The sequence below is a fragment of the Aspergillus oryzae genome, chromosome 1 (genome assembly GCF_000184455.2).
Source record: "Aspergillus oryzae RIB40 DNA, chromosome 1".
NCBI classification, from domain to species: Eukaryota; Fungi; Ascomycota; class Eurotiomycetes; order Eurotiales; family Aspergillaceae; genus Aspergillus; species Aspergillus oryzae.
The window spans coordinates 5982608-5996081 of NC_036435.1; the positions used below are offsets into that span (position 1 = coordinate 5982608).

The 13474-nt window shown below is 49.2% G+C and overlaps 3 protein-coding genes across 3 annotated transcripts; all 3 read right to left on the reverse strand.

Moving 5' to 3' along the window:
- Positions 1-633: 633 nt before the first annotated feature.
- Positions 634-3094, reverse strand: AO090005000167 (GH92 family glycosyl hydrolase; the record flags this gene model as incomplete). Its single annotated transcript, XM_023234237.1, has 3 exons — positions 634-1213; positions 1260-1934; positions 1983-3094. 3 exons carry the CDS (start codon positions 3092-3094, stop codon positions 634-636), a joined length of 2367 nt encoding a protein of 788 aa, XP_023088839.1.
- A 731-nt stretch (positions 3095-3825) lies between these two features.
- On the reverse strand, positions 3826-5774 carry sit2 (putative siderochrome-iron transporter; the record flags this gene model as incomplete). Its single annotated transcript, XM_001817223.3, has 3 exons — positions 3826-4763; positions 4820-5433; positions 5503-5774. 3 exons carry the CDS (start codon positions 5772-5774, stop codon positions 3826-3828), a joined length of 1824 nt encoding a protein of 607 aa, XP_001817275.1.
- A 3809-nt stretch (positions 5775-9583) lies between these two features.
- AO090005000165 (putative NF-X1 finger transcription factor) lies at positions 9584-13006 on the reverse strand (the record flags this gene model as incomplete). The annotated part of the gene is made up of 2 exons (XM_023234238.1): positions 9584-11355; positions 12226-13006. 2 exons carry the CDS (start codon positions 13004-13006, stop codon positions 9584-9586), a joined length of 2553 nt encoding a protein of 850 aa, XP_023088838.1.
- Positions 13007-13474: the final 468 nt, after the last annotated feature.

The following is a 13474-nucleotide window of genomic DNA, read 5'->3' on the forward strand; positions in this document are numbered from 1 at the left end:
TATAGTTCCGTTGCTGAATTCCTTTTGTATATATGCACTATACTTATTAACACGTCCAGTAGGCTGCACCTTTTCTGCCTAGTAGTCTACCAAATATGGGTTATTAGATCAACCTTATAATCGGTAGTATAAGGCCTGGGAAAAGGGTGAAGCAGTCTAGTATATCGCCAATGTTTCCGACCCTTCATCGCATCCTCAATGTATATACACATACGCATATTTATGACACAATTGTCAATGAGAGCTGTTTAGTATTGACGACCCGAGAAAAGGCCCCGATTGGGAGCCGTATTCAAGTATAATGCAACACACACACACTCTCTCTATATATATTTGCCTAGCAACTGAGTGAATCATAATATCTTGTCTTACAATTCAGCTATTAGTTATCAATGCTCTAACTTGTAAGCCCTTAATTTACTTTCATTAAAATCCTCTTCCCCAGAATTTTAATCCACTCTAGCTTGAAAGATCGCTTCCGTCTACAACTTGCTTGAATTCCGCAGTATACGTAGTGATTTGCGCCCGTCTCAGATAAATCATAGTCAGAGCAGCATGTACTACATTCTGAGTCCCTTTTAATTTCCAGGCAGCTTTCTACCGGTTCGCCATAGGCTATCGAATTTGTCTCAATCAGAGGGGCTGGCTTATACTAGGTGGCAAATCATCCTCACGGCGGCCCCAGTCACTTTCGGTGTCCCCCAAAGTCAACTCTAGCGTCATACCTTGAGTGAAGAAATCATGTCTTATCCAACTCCTTGAATAAGGGCTTCCATTCAGTGTTGCGCTCTTTATGTAAATATTTTGATAGGTATTGTCGAAATTAATGTTCCGAATCGTTGCAGTCTTGTTTGTTGTTGGGTGCGTGACGTGAACCGCCTCAAAGAAGGGAGGAATGATAAGGTAGACATCTTGTCCAGGGTTTGGGAAGAGGCCCATCATAGAGAACACGGAGAATGCCCCCATGGCGCCTGAGTCATCATTTCCTGGTAAGCCGCTGTTCGAGTTATTGAACAAGGATGGAATGTAGCTATGCGCACGGCGGGCGGAGAGCGCCGGTCTCCCGGCATAGTGGTATTGGTATACCGTTAGAAAAACAGGTTCATTGCCCATATCTGCTAAGCCAGAGGTGTGAAAGAAGTCTAATCGGGAGACGAATATGTCTGGGCCACCGAGAAGGTCTATCAGAGTCGCCATGTCATGGGGAACGTAGCTATGGCTGTTAGCTTTAGCAATATGAGATGGGAAGGGGCCTATACAATTGGTATTCCCATACACTGGACTCAAAAGTCTCAGAGGGATTGCTTGTCAGTGAACACCATGAGGCAAGAGCACTGCAGGCAATTGGGTCTTGGTAGCCCCACGTTCCATTTAGATGCTTGGGTTGGAAGAAGCCCACGAAACCAGTGTCAGTGCCATTGATCAAAGAGGTTTGGTCAGCTTTGTATAAGTTTTGCCAATTGCCAGCTCTGGATCGATACTTAGTGTAGTCGTCCTTCTGAAGTGCTTTGGCGACCGTCGATAAACAGTAATCGTTGTACGAGTATTCCAGTGTTCGTGAGATACTCCGGGAATTAGTACCAAAGCCCAGGTAATCAAAGTCCAGGTAAGGTATATAGTTGAGTCTTTTCCAGCTTTGCAGGCCTCCTCTTCCCTCATACGACCATTCTAAGGGCTCATTCTCAGCGTCATTTACCATGGCCTCGTACGCTAGGTCCCAGTCGATCCCAGTGAGATTTTTCACATACGCATCGGTTAGCACGACGTCGGCATTTGATCCACCTTGTGTCCAGCCTTTACAGAGACTCATGCGGCAGTCTGGTAGCCATCCTTCGTGCTTATATGTGTCGAGGAGACTGCGTACCATCCTTGATTGTGCCTCAGGATCAACAATTGTGAGAAATGGATGCTGTGCCCTGAAGGAGTCCCAGATGCTGGAGGAAGTCAGTGCCTGTCACAAGCCAAGAATTGGCTATACATACCAGTAGAAAGAATCAAAGTAGGGCTCATCGCTTTCCCAGAGTGGGTTCTCACTGGTCAAATCTTGTGGGTCAAGCATTGTGCGGTAGACACCACTCCAGAAGCTGGTTTGTAAATCTTCACTGACGTCACCCGACTGTATAGATATCGGGCTAAGCTTTTCTCTCCAAGCACTCTCTGCACGACGCCGAATATCCTCAAAATCCTCTAGTGGGTGCGGGATTTCCCGTCGGGCATTCTCGCAAGCCCTATCGGTGCTGATATAGCTAATGCCAACTCGAACACTCACTGACCCATTAGTAGGTCGCTCAAACCTAGCAAAACCTCCAGCCTCGAGATAGAAGTTATTGAACCCACGAGTAACGTAGAGTTCTTTAGGCTCAGTTCCTCCCCGATTGTTGACCCAGACCCCATTATCGCGTATGGGTGCGCCGGCGAAATCAGCACAGAAATAAGATACGTAAGAGCCCGCACCAAAGCTGGGAAGGAATGTGCCATTGCCTTTGATCCGTCCAGTCTGGCCATCTATACTAATCGACGCATTTTGTCGACTCTTCCATAGGTCAGTAAGATCTACCAAGATTAGTGGGCTAAGCTCCGACCCATTCACCGCTGTCGCTGGAGGGAAGTTGAAGCGAAACAGAGCTGCATGTTCCGTGGTGGTCATTTCAGCATGGATTCCATTTTCAAGCGCTAAAGCGAAATACCCCGGCCGGGCGACAACCGAGTCATTCAAATAATGGACTGCCCGCGCAGCGTTGGGGAAGTTGCAGTTGTCCAGTACATCTTCAGGACAGTATTGAGGGAACAAAGGGAAGTTGCCCAAAGATGGGTTCCCCCCTGTGCCGGCATCATGTAAAGCAGAAAAGCCGGTGACGTTGCTGCCGTCGGTGGAAAAGCCCGAGGTATTTTGACCATCGACGTCTGCTACTGCCTTGGCCATACCGTAAGGAAGACTAGCTCCTGCAAATACATTGCCCCCGTTATTTGACCCGATAAGAGGGTCGACGAACCTAAGCACATCTTGGTCCGCCACGGGAGTGCGCGCTTGATGACTTCCCAGGGCAAAGGTCGTCAGTTGAGCACATAGGACGGCTATGTACTCTCGTCGCATACCGATTGCATGTAAATGGTATTAAAGACCTCAACAATGAACAGCATGCCAGTAGTAGCTGTAAGTCTATCGTTTGTGAAGCACACTTCCGAGGAAGGAGCATGTAAGAAGTGGAATAACAGTGTGACATAGCGGAGTAACTGGGGGTATCCAGACGCTGATTCAATGCAATGTAACATTATGTCCAAACGAAGGGACTGATCGGCAGAGGTTGGGCAGAATGTATTGGATGGCCTGCAAGGGATGTGGCACGTGCCCGCGGGGTTGGGAAATTCCCAAATATGCATGTATGTACATACGGAGTACAAGAGGTGGAATAAAGTTAAGAGACATACAGAAGCTGTCGGCGCGGTGATAAAGTAATCTGCTCAACTACTGATAAAGTATCATTGATTGAGGTAATATCAATCCAGGCCGTTGGGCATCTCTCCATATTCCAAGAGTTGTGTACACAGTGCTGCATGGGATAGAATAGGAGCGGGCGGTAGGCTCCATCATTGGCAGGAGTAGATGATCAAGCTTTATAGGCAAAGTCCCTAACGCAAAAAGTAGAAATGGGTATGAATTTGACATTAAATCAATAAGTATTATAACCATACAGAAGGGTTCTCGCCTCTTCCTCATGGCTTTCTAACAAACCATTCCAAACCAATAATATTTAATACATGAGACGTGGGTATCCAAGAGAGATTCTATCATTTTTCTTCCAAGTTTTGTATGAGACCCACTGCTTAAATCATAGTACCCTTGTTCTGCTTCTTGTCGACATTGTAATTCTTCCAGATGGCGATGCAAGGAATTCCCAGAGCCAGCAAACAGGTCGCGGCAATCGATCCGTACATTTGGGTACGACCCCATGCGTAATTAATGGCATCACGGGTTGGACTCTCCATGGCGTATGTTTGCTGAAGTGTATAACCACCCAAGTAGATTTCGTTGGCCTGCGATAGCATGTCACTTGGTAGACGGGACTCGAGAGCGTCGAGCCAGGTGTTGTTGTAGATGGCTGCAGCCACAGCATAACCAATGGCACCACCCAAGCTGTTGAACAGACCCAAGATTGCCAGCATCATAGGCACACCTTCGCGGTCAGCGGAGGCCATGACAGCCATTTCGTTACCAAGGACAATAGAACCACCACCAAAAGCGATGAAAATTTGGCACATGATAACATAGCCAATATCACCACCACCCTCACCACGGAAGTGAATCATCAAACCAGCACCCAGGATCATGAGGGGAAGAGCGAAGAACAGACAAGCGTACTTGAAGTGCTTGGTGAACTTGACCCATAAACCGAAGCCAACACCCCAGAAGGTGGAACCAACGTTGTAGATCTGCGCCATATATCCTCCCATCGACTCACTGAGGTTGTACACGACAATACAGAAATTCATGAAATATTGATCCCAGCAGTAGAAGCTGAAGAAAGCAAGAGCAGCCATACCGCAGGCACCTAAAACGGTGCGCTTCTTGAGTAATTCGTAACTTACGAAATGGGAACGAGTAAACCACTTCTCCCACGCGGCGAAAACAAAAAGCAGACAGAATCCGACGACAATCTCGGCAATGAAAGCTGCAGATTTGTATTGGGCCCGACCGTAGGTTGCCAAGCTGAATGGCAGCAGCAGAAGGATCCAAGCAGCCATCAAAAGGAGTGCACCAATAACTGAAATCGCACAAAGTCAGCAAGAAAACAGAGAACCGGGAGATTTCGTAGCATACCATCAAATTCATGGAAGTAATGTACGATAGATTGCACAAGACTCCGGCCACTGGGCTCCCGTTTGAAGACGCCCATCTTGATGGCCTTGCGCTCATAATATTTGAAAACTACAGCAAGGGGACAGAGGGTGACTGGAACCACGATAGCGAACACACCATAACCCCAGCGCCAACCGCTGTGACGGACAAAAGACTGGCCAGCCAAAGGAGCTGTGAAGGCAGTGCAGATGAAAGGCGTGCTGACAAAAGCAAAAGCGAAGGCTCTGTTCTTCAGGCCAGAAGTATCGGCAATGAAAACGTCGAGAATAAGGTAAACAGAGTTATACCCAACCCAAAAGAGAACGTTACCGGCGGCGAAGGAATCAGGTCCGTTGCATGCAGCAAGGATGATCAGGCCGAGTGTGTAGACTCCGATGAAGACGAGCAAACCTTCCGCACGGCCCCAAATGTTAAGCATTCTAGCAATTGGCAACTTCAGAACACCTCCGATGATACTATACAAGATATTGGACGTAGCAACTTGCGGTGCTTGCTGAAAATCGGCATAAGCGGCTAACATAACGGTGCTGCTGAGAGCTGACTGCAGTGCCATCATAAAGAAACACACCCAAATCCTGTGATTGATCATACATGGTTAGACGTGAAATCCGACAAACAATTAACAAATCAGGCAAGATACTCACCAGCCGTAGGTAAAACGGACAGCCTTCTTACTCCAGACAAGGGCAGCGGCTTCGGCTTTCTGCTGACCGAGTAGCGCATCTCGCGTAACCTGATCGGGATGTTCTTGAGCTTCCTTCTCGTTACGCGCTTCAAGACTCAGTCGGGAACTGTCAGTCTCAATAGCAAGGATCTGATTTCCGGATGCTTCCGCTGCATTCTTCGGCCTATGAGCTTCGGTATCGCCGGTTTCTGCGGCTGGTGTACCACCAGTGAATTTCTCCAAGACACCCATATTCGATTGAATTAGTCACGTCAAAGCGTGATCCCTCTATCGCTTCCTTCTCTTCTGATCTCGAGTGTGAAGCTCACACTTCCTGTCCGGTTTGAGACCTCGATGGCGTGGTCTTCCCCAATTGAAAACAATCAAAGGGTGGAAGCTTGGGTACTCAAAGTGACAGGGGGGAAGGGGGAGAGATAAGATCTATAAAAGAGAGAAGAAAAGAGATCCGCACGAGGAAATCAACCGCAATATATCCACCAGCAACGGCGAATGGGCCGGGCCATAGAAATCATGCGAAACACAATTTTCCTTTCCCGCACAAGACGCGCTGCTTCAGCGTGGAGCCCTAGCGATGTTCGTTGAGTGGTGGAAGTGGCTGTATCGGACCAATCATGGTCCGGAGGGGATTGTAACCGTGGAGCCACAATGCGACTGGCCGGATCAGATAACATTTTGGGATCTGATTATGGAACTACCCTTTTAGTCTCATCCGATACAGACCGATACGCCTGCTTCGGAGCTGAAAATGCCTGAGCGGAAATTATACCCACTCATTGGTGTGCTAATGGGGAGAAAGAAAAAGAAAGAAAAAATCCAAATCAGAAAATTACCTCTACAGGGTGATGATCCGCTGTTTTGCCCTTGCAGGCCTCATCTCCGGTTTTATTCAGGTCTAGGCGCGATTTACCAGTCACTATCCAAGGCCAATACTACTCTACTACCTACTGTGCATGCAATTCGAGATTAAATATCTCAAGCCAGAGTGATATTATTTGCCTTCCTCCCTTGTTTTGATCGAGGGAACACTCCACGCTTTCTTGTGCGATACGACATCTGATCGAGTAAGGGCATCGCCCTCGCACGAAAACTTCCGGTGTGGATGAGTCCAGCACATTAGTTGCTCCACAATGAGCTTAGTACGTCCTCTCCCACGCGATGCCAAGGAGCGAATACCGGCTGTAAAGTCAAACGAGATGAACAAAATGTCCAACCGCAAAAGAGAAATTTATCCCGTAAGCTGATGGGATCGATTGAGTGGGATCACTCTAGCGTATTAGGTGTCTTACACTTAAAACAAGACATGGCCCGAGCAGAGAACAGGTAAGCAATACCAAGCATGCATCGTAGCTAAGTCTTATAGTACATGTACAGTACATGACTGTTCTTGGGGCGTAGACTATCATCCCACTTCCCTGGGAGTTAGTTGAGCTAGCAAGAGTATAGTTTTGGCCTTCCCAACTAGCAATATGACATTTAACTTTTAAACCTGATTTGACTTCTTCCTTTCCCACTAAATCGGGCGAAGATAAGCATGGGTGACCATCGACATGACCACGTTGGGAACCCCCCATCAAACTAAACAAATCGGGAAAAGGAAACCAGAAGCCCAAAAGAAGCCATAACTTTTCGCTAATATTTATTGTCATACTCATGTGACCAGCAAACTCTTAAGGGCACATCTGAGTGTATGAAAGTAAACTCTTGTCATGAGCAGTGTCAGTCATGCCATACAAGATTGGGAAAAGAATTTCCCACCAAGCGTTCCCCACTTAGCGCACGGTTGGTTCCCACATCGGCAACACCGTCAGGCCTGCAAATTTTTTCACCGTGTTGACGTCTTCGACTGTGAAAGTTCATTGTTCGCCGCCAGACACTTGTCCCATGGTAGATAAGATTTTCCTCTGTGATCAAATCAATCAGATAATCTAATCTGATGTCTAACAACACCAGGAACTCCGAAAGTCTGACATATTATGCGTTCATCCCGAACCCATATTTTCCAATTCAGCCAAGCAGAATAAGCATTTTTCTATTTTCTTTGCTTGACAGTATCCAACCAAAAATGTCTCGGTCTGCCCATTGCCAAGACGCTGTCGGTAGAGCAAGTTGCAAGCGTGAACCGTCAGATTTTGCCTGCCATTCTCCGCGCTACGCTAACACAGGCCGCCAGAACGATTAATTAAAAAAAAAAAAAAATTTCGTTAGCTTGGGGGCAACTGCAGACAAAGAAGGTCAACGAAACGCCGTTTTAGTGTACGCTACCGTGGAAACTCTTTTTTATTCACCTGTCTAGATCGTTTAGGCCGGGTTAGTGCTGGGCACCGTACCAGATTTTGCAGCCGGAGGGACCGACCGCCGCAAGACGGCCTCGAAAGATATCGGGTGAGTCCGTAGTTCATGTTCTCTGTAAACTATCCCCCATGAGGACGACAGGCAAGTATGGCAGTTCGCCACGGGATTTCAATAGTTGCCGCCATGGGGTGGTTCGAGTAACTCTAGACGATGCCATCAGACCAACCCCACAACGCCAACAGGCAATAAGACAGAGAAAAAGAAAAAGCAAAGCGAAGGCCAGGGAAGGGCGACCTCGGTCAGGGCCACTATTCATTACCTAATGATTATTACATCCATCTAGTAATGACAAGGAAGAACTTCAACTCACCCACGTCGCAGGAAGAAGGAAACGTTGACCCAAGGAATGATGAAACAGCAGAAGATGAAGATCAATGATCAGAAGAAGCGAATAAGTTAGCTTACTGCGTACCGCTGATCTTTCTCAGACGATATTAATAAGTGAAACAGCATCTATTAATACGTGTTTCCCCTGTACACCGCAGTAGTGGCTGCGGCAGTCCACATCATCTGTCGATCATGATTCTTTTCATTTAATTAGTGCAATCCATCCGCAACCAATGGCTTATCTGAAAGCTTGACTGACGCAGCCCGGGGCATAGAAAAGGGGGGTACGTAATCTGTACAGGTACTCGCAAGCTCCAATGACTCCAGGAGTTACGAAGTATATCGGTTCTTTGATAATACCATGCTTTTCCTATGGCCTTCTGGTCTTAACCAATGAGTTCCTATGCATCTGAAATCAATATTATCTCTTTAGACTGTCACGTAAAGCCATTGTCAAGAATCCCAAAGGTGTAATCACTCTCCATTCTCGGTCTATCCGAACACATACCCGCCAACCATCACTACATCGTCGCCCATGCCCGTTGAGAGGATATCATTAATCTGCATTAATATGACTAGAACAGACGTTCCCAGTGCTCTAATTTCAAGACAGGTTCATGTTGAAGCTTAACTACGAATGATGACTATGCGAGAGCGTGCTTGGCAAATGGGTTTCTCGAGAGGAGATGGTTGTCAACACACAAGACATGCAAAGTAGCTATATCTCTTGTGTAACGTGCGACAGCAATTAGCTCAGCCTTATAGGGAAAATGGCACAGATGCATCTGACCTCGGTCATGGAATGAATGTTCGTGCTACAGTAGCAAATTTGAAGAGTTGGTTGGTTCATACGCGAGCTCGGTGATGCTTATTGGTTAGATGGCTCTTGTAAACAAGATAAGGAATCGATTATGTCCAGGCCAAAAAGCGAGCTACACTGGTACAACCCATCTGACAGTACAGGCCCTTCGAGGTTATCTTTATATTTACTAGTATCTGGGGCAAAATACTACAACTGGAGAGGTGGTTTCTAGACTGGATGGTGCCGCTTGACAGGAAGCATTCCGAATCCCTAGAGACATAAGGATCCCTTGTTCAAGTTCTTTTTTCTAACTCAAAGTTTTGCACTGGATCTATTGAATTTTTAGGCATTATAGTAGTATCATTCAACACAAGCTCTATCAAACTTTTTTGTTAGCCTCCGAGTCGCTTTGTTAAACACGCCGCTGATGCGAATCCTGCACGCTAATCTGATCGCCATTAAGTGGGATCATATGCATGATGCCGTAGAAAACAGGAAAAAAAAATTTTAGGAAAATATTCATAAGCAATCATTAACTATAGTCTCAAACGCCTCGGTATCATACCACTGAAGAAGTAGCAATAGCTTCTCCAGTCTGTGCTGTTTCGAGTTCGGAGGTTCCTTGCTGAACATCTCCTTGTCCATCATCCTGTTCCTGCCCCTGCTCCTGCTCCCGAGCACGCTCTTCCTGCTCTTGTTTTTCTTCTTCCTCCTCCCAACTATCAACAACCTCAGCTGCGGGTTGTGGAGTTCGCAACTGTTTCCCGGCGCCTACTCCTGACCGAAGGACGAGTTTTTCCTTCTTAGGAGCGCCCCATGTGCTCCCATCATCGCCAGCGAGAGCCGCAAACATCGAACCAGACCGGGAAGTCGTGCCTGGATTCGGGGTCGTGCTTCGTGTGCTGGCATTGCTTCGTCGTGAGGCGGCGACCTGAGCCCATCCACCCTCGTTGGTGGCGTTTGCCTGGGCCTTAACAGCTTCCCGTTGGGCCTTGGCTTCCGCTGCAGCAAGACGCTGGGCTTCACGTTCTTTTTGTCTCTGGCGTTCGCGTAGTTTAACGCATTCGCTTACACTCATGCCGCCGATTCCGATCGCTGTTCCATTGCCCATCCCAAGAAGAGGAGGGTTCCACACTGTAGGTTTCAAAACAAACACATGTCGGTGAGGTTCGGGGTCAAAGCTCTCGCTCGCGAAGCCCCAGTCAGTTGCGAGAGAATGAACGAACGCCCGTAGGGATGACTTTGCTGGTTGAAACCGTACAGAACGTTGTGTTGGATTAGCCGCTAATGAGTGAAGAGTAGATTCATAAGATTGGAGGGTAGACAAAGGAGCGGAGGACGACAACTGGATATACATGTCCAGAGTTTCAGAAGAATAGGGAAGACTCGCAGTAGCGTTCTGCGCAACAGTAGTCGACGGGTTAATGTCAACTCCCAAAGCAGATGCCAACGAACGGTTCCGCTCGAGCCGCGCGCATTCATCATCACATGTCAAGGGGGTCACAGCAGGCAATCTTTGTGGCTGCTGCAACTGTCCCTTTGATGCCACAGCCTTCGCTGCATTGCAACGACGCTCCTGGCGGAGGCGTCCGCAACCACATGTTACCGTGATCATGGAAGAACAGGGCGTTTTCTCGGGGCATGGATAAGGCGCGTGGCAAGGCTCCGTGCATGGATGACCGCACATCGTCTTGGTCTTTCCGCATGGCTGTTGGCAAGGCTTCAAAGTATCTTCGCAATCGCCCGGGCGATGGCAGTTCTTCTGGCACGTATGAGAGCCACACTTAAGCGTTTCGCCACAGATACGGCCACACCGCGCATCTGCCAGCCAACAGGGTACGTTCTTCAATATTTGTTTTCCACACAAGCACATCTTCTCGGTTAGATAGGGGCATTTGGGACACTCCTCTTCATCCGTATGACAGTTGTGTGGTGTCTGGGGATGACCGCACGATTTCGGGCGTTCGCACGGCGCAGAGCATGGCGGCGGCTGGGTCCCACAAGGTAAAGGTGGATACAAAACAGATCGACCACAATTACATGAGATCTCCTCGAAGATGGCCTCTCTACAAGTGTTGCAGGGTCCTTTATGACAGAGCTCGGGGCATGTATGCCGCCCACATTTCAGCATGCGGCCACACACCCGAGTGCAGATATGTTCGGCCTCCACATCTTCATCACTTGGGCGGAGATGAGACTTGAGCTTTCGCCGCAGAGCCTGACGCTCAACCGCCTTCTGTTCGCCGGGACAACAGCGCTCAGCACACGCATGACGACCACAATGCAAGCCAGCCTTGCAGACGCGAAAACACTGAGGGTGCTCAAGAGTACCTTGGTGGCAAATTGACATAGATGAGTTGCGTCCGCAACGGCAAGGTACGGGGACTCTGCGCAAACAAGGCCCACAAGATCCGGTGTGGCAGACCTTGTCGCATGAATGTCCACACGGTAGAATCTTTCCACAGGCCTCCAAGCAGTTGGGAATGGGGTCCTCACAAGAGTTTCGAGGCGTATATCCGGGAATTTCCGCCAATGATGTTTTACCGCAAGGACAATGAAGGACGGCGTCTGGTGACCTTGGACAGTGGGCGGGTTGTACGTCCTGTGGATGGCAACCCTTCTGGCAGAAGTGAACGCCACAGTCGAAGGGGCGATTGCATTGGTCTCCGCAACTAAAACAACCAGTCCAATCCTCAACCTCGCCGTCCTCATCGTGCAGCATATGGCTGTCCATTTCTTCGTCCTTGGAACTGCACAACATTTCCGTCTGTACTTTTCCACAGTAGCAGCGAGCCTCTACCCTCTCCTCACAATCACCACAGAGACCCTCGTGGCATGGTCGGGGGCAAGTATGCTCGCCGCACGGCAGAAGATCCCCGCAGATTTCCCCGCAGCTCCATCCATTTTCATAATCGGTATCCTGGCAACGCTTGGTGGACGAATTTCGACCGCAAAAGCAATCTTGTGTGGGGCCCATAGCTGTACATGGCGCGCAGGGCCCAGCATGACAAGTCGCATCGCACGGATGCGGACAGCCTTTACGCTGTCGTGCACAGGTCTGTCCACATGAATGTGGTGGAAGACCAGGAAGCGATCGCGGGTCAACTTCTTTTTCGCACCAGCAAGTATAGTTTGATGGAAACACTTCTTGGGGAAGGTTACAGCCAGGACAGCGCCAGGCTCGAGGTGTAGTCGAGTCACCTTCTCCTTGGCGACGGGCAGAGTCCTGCGCAGCAGCACCTTCGTTCTTCGACCACTTCTTGACACAGCTTAGATGGAAGACCGTCCAACATAATCCGCAATTCCAGACACGCGATCTCCTCCCCAGCTCTGCGGTGCAAATAGGACACTCATAGAGGTTGTGAGCAATATCCTCATGAATGCGAGTGGCAATGTCGGGCGCAACTGATTTTGTCGTAACTTTAGGCGGCGGGGGCGGGGCATTCTTAGCCTTAGGCTTCTTCTTCGTGGGTGCGGAAGTAGTCGAGGGAGTTGGCTCGTTGGCGACAGGTTCCGATTGTGTTCCTGGCACAAATGCAGGCGCATCGGCCCTCAATCCTAGATCATTCGCATCCACTGCTGTATCAACCTGTTCGCCCTCCGGAGCCTGTTCTGGCTTCGTTAAGCGTCCCTCGAACCGTCTGCCCGTACTAGTTGTTCCTCGGTCCCCGCCTCGTTGTCTCTGTCGACGACTACTACCCTCCGAGGGTGCGCCGTCGCCCCGACCGCCCCCTCTTCCCCTCCGTGGTCCTCGGCGAGAGCGCGGTGCATCGGCGGGGAGATCTGATGGTGAATTCTGGGTAGGTTGGAGTTGTGACGACTGCTGGGTTGGTGGTTGTGCTGCTTGTGCATCGTGCGATCGTTCTGTAGCTTGCGTCTGAGGGCGTCTGTGATTGCGATTGCCACGACCTCGGCCTCCGCGTCTCGATGGCCTCGGGCGAGATGCGCTTCCCTCTGCGACGGGTGCAGGCGCGTCGGACATAGTGGTGATCGATAGCCGGTTACAAACTTCGTCCCGCCCGCTCATGCACTGCGATAAAGAACTGATTGTAATGGGTAAGTGCGTAAAGACAGATAGCCGTGGAGGCTTCCTCGAGCAGGACGAGTGAAGGTGTGTCCGAAGATAACAAAGGAATAAAACAGGGCCTTGTTCCCCCGGAGGCGACGAGGATTAAATCAAAAGAAGGCGATCGAAAGATCGACGGGGCGATTGTTCCTTAGAATTTCAGATTTCAGTGGCGGAAGCTCCGTTGCGGCTCTAGCCGTTGGTTGGCTTCTCAGCCTCCAATCACATGCAGTACAAGATTTACTGTCTTCATGAGTCATGTGGCTAGGCCGCCAGAGTCATTCTTTGCACTAGGAGTGGTCCCTGCCAAGAGCGCGATTGTTGGTTGTGAGTAATCGTGACTCAGGCCCCTCTCTTTCCGACTTCCTTTACGAGTGATCATCT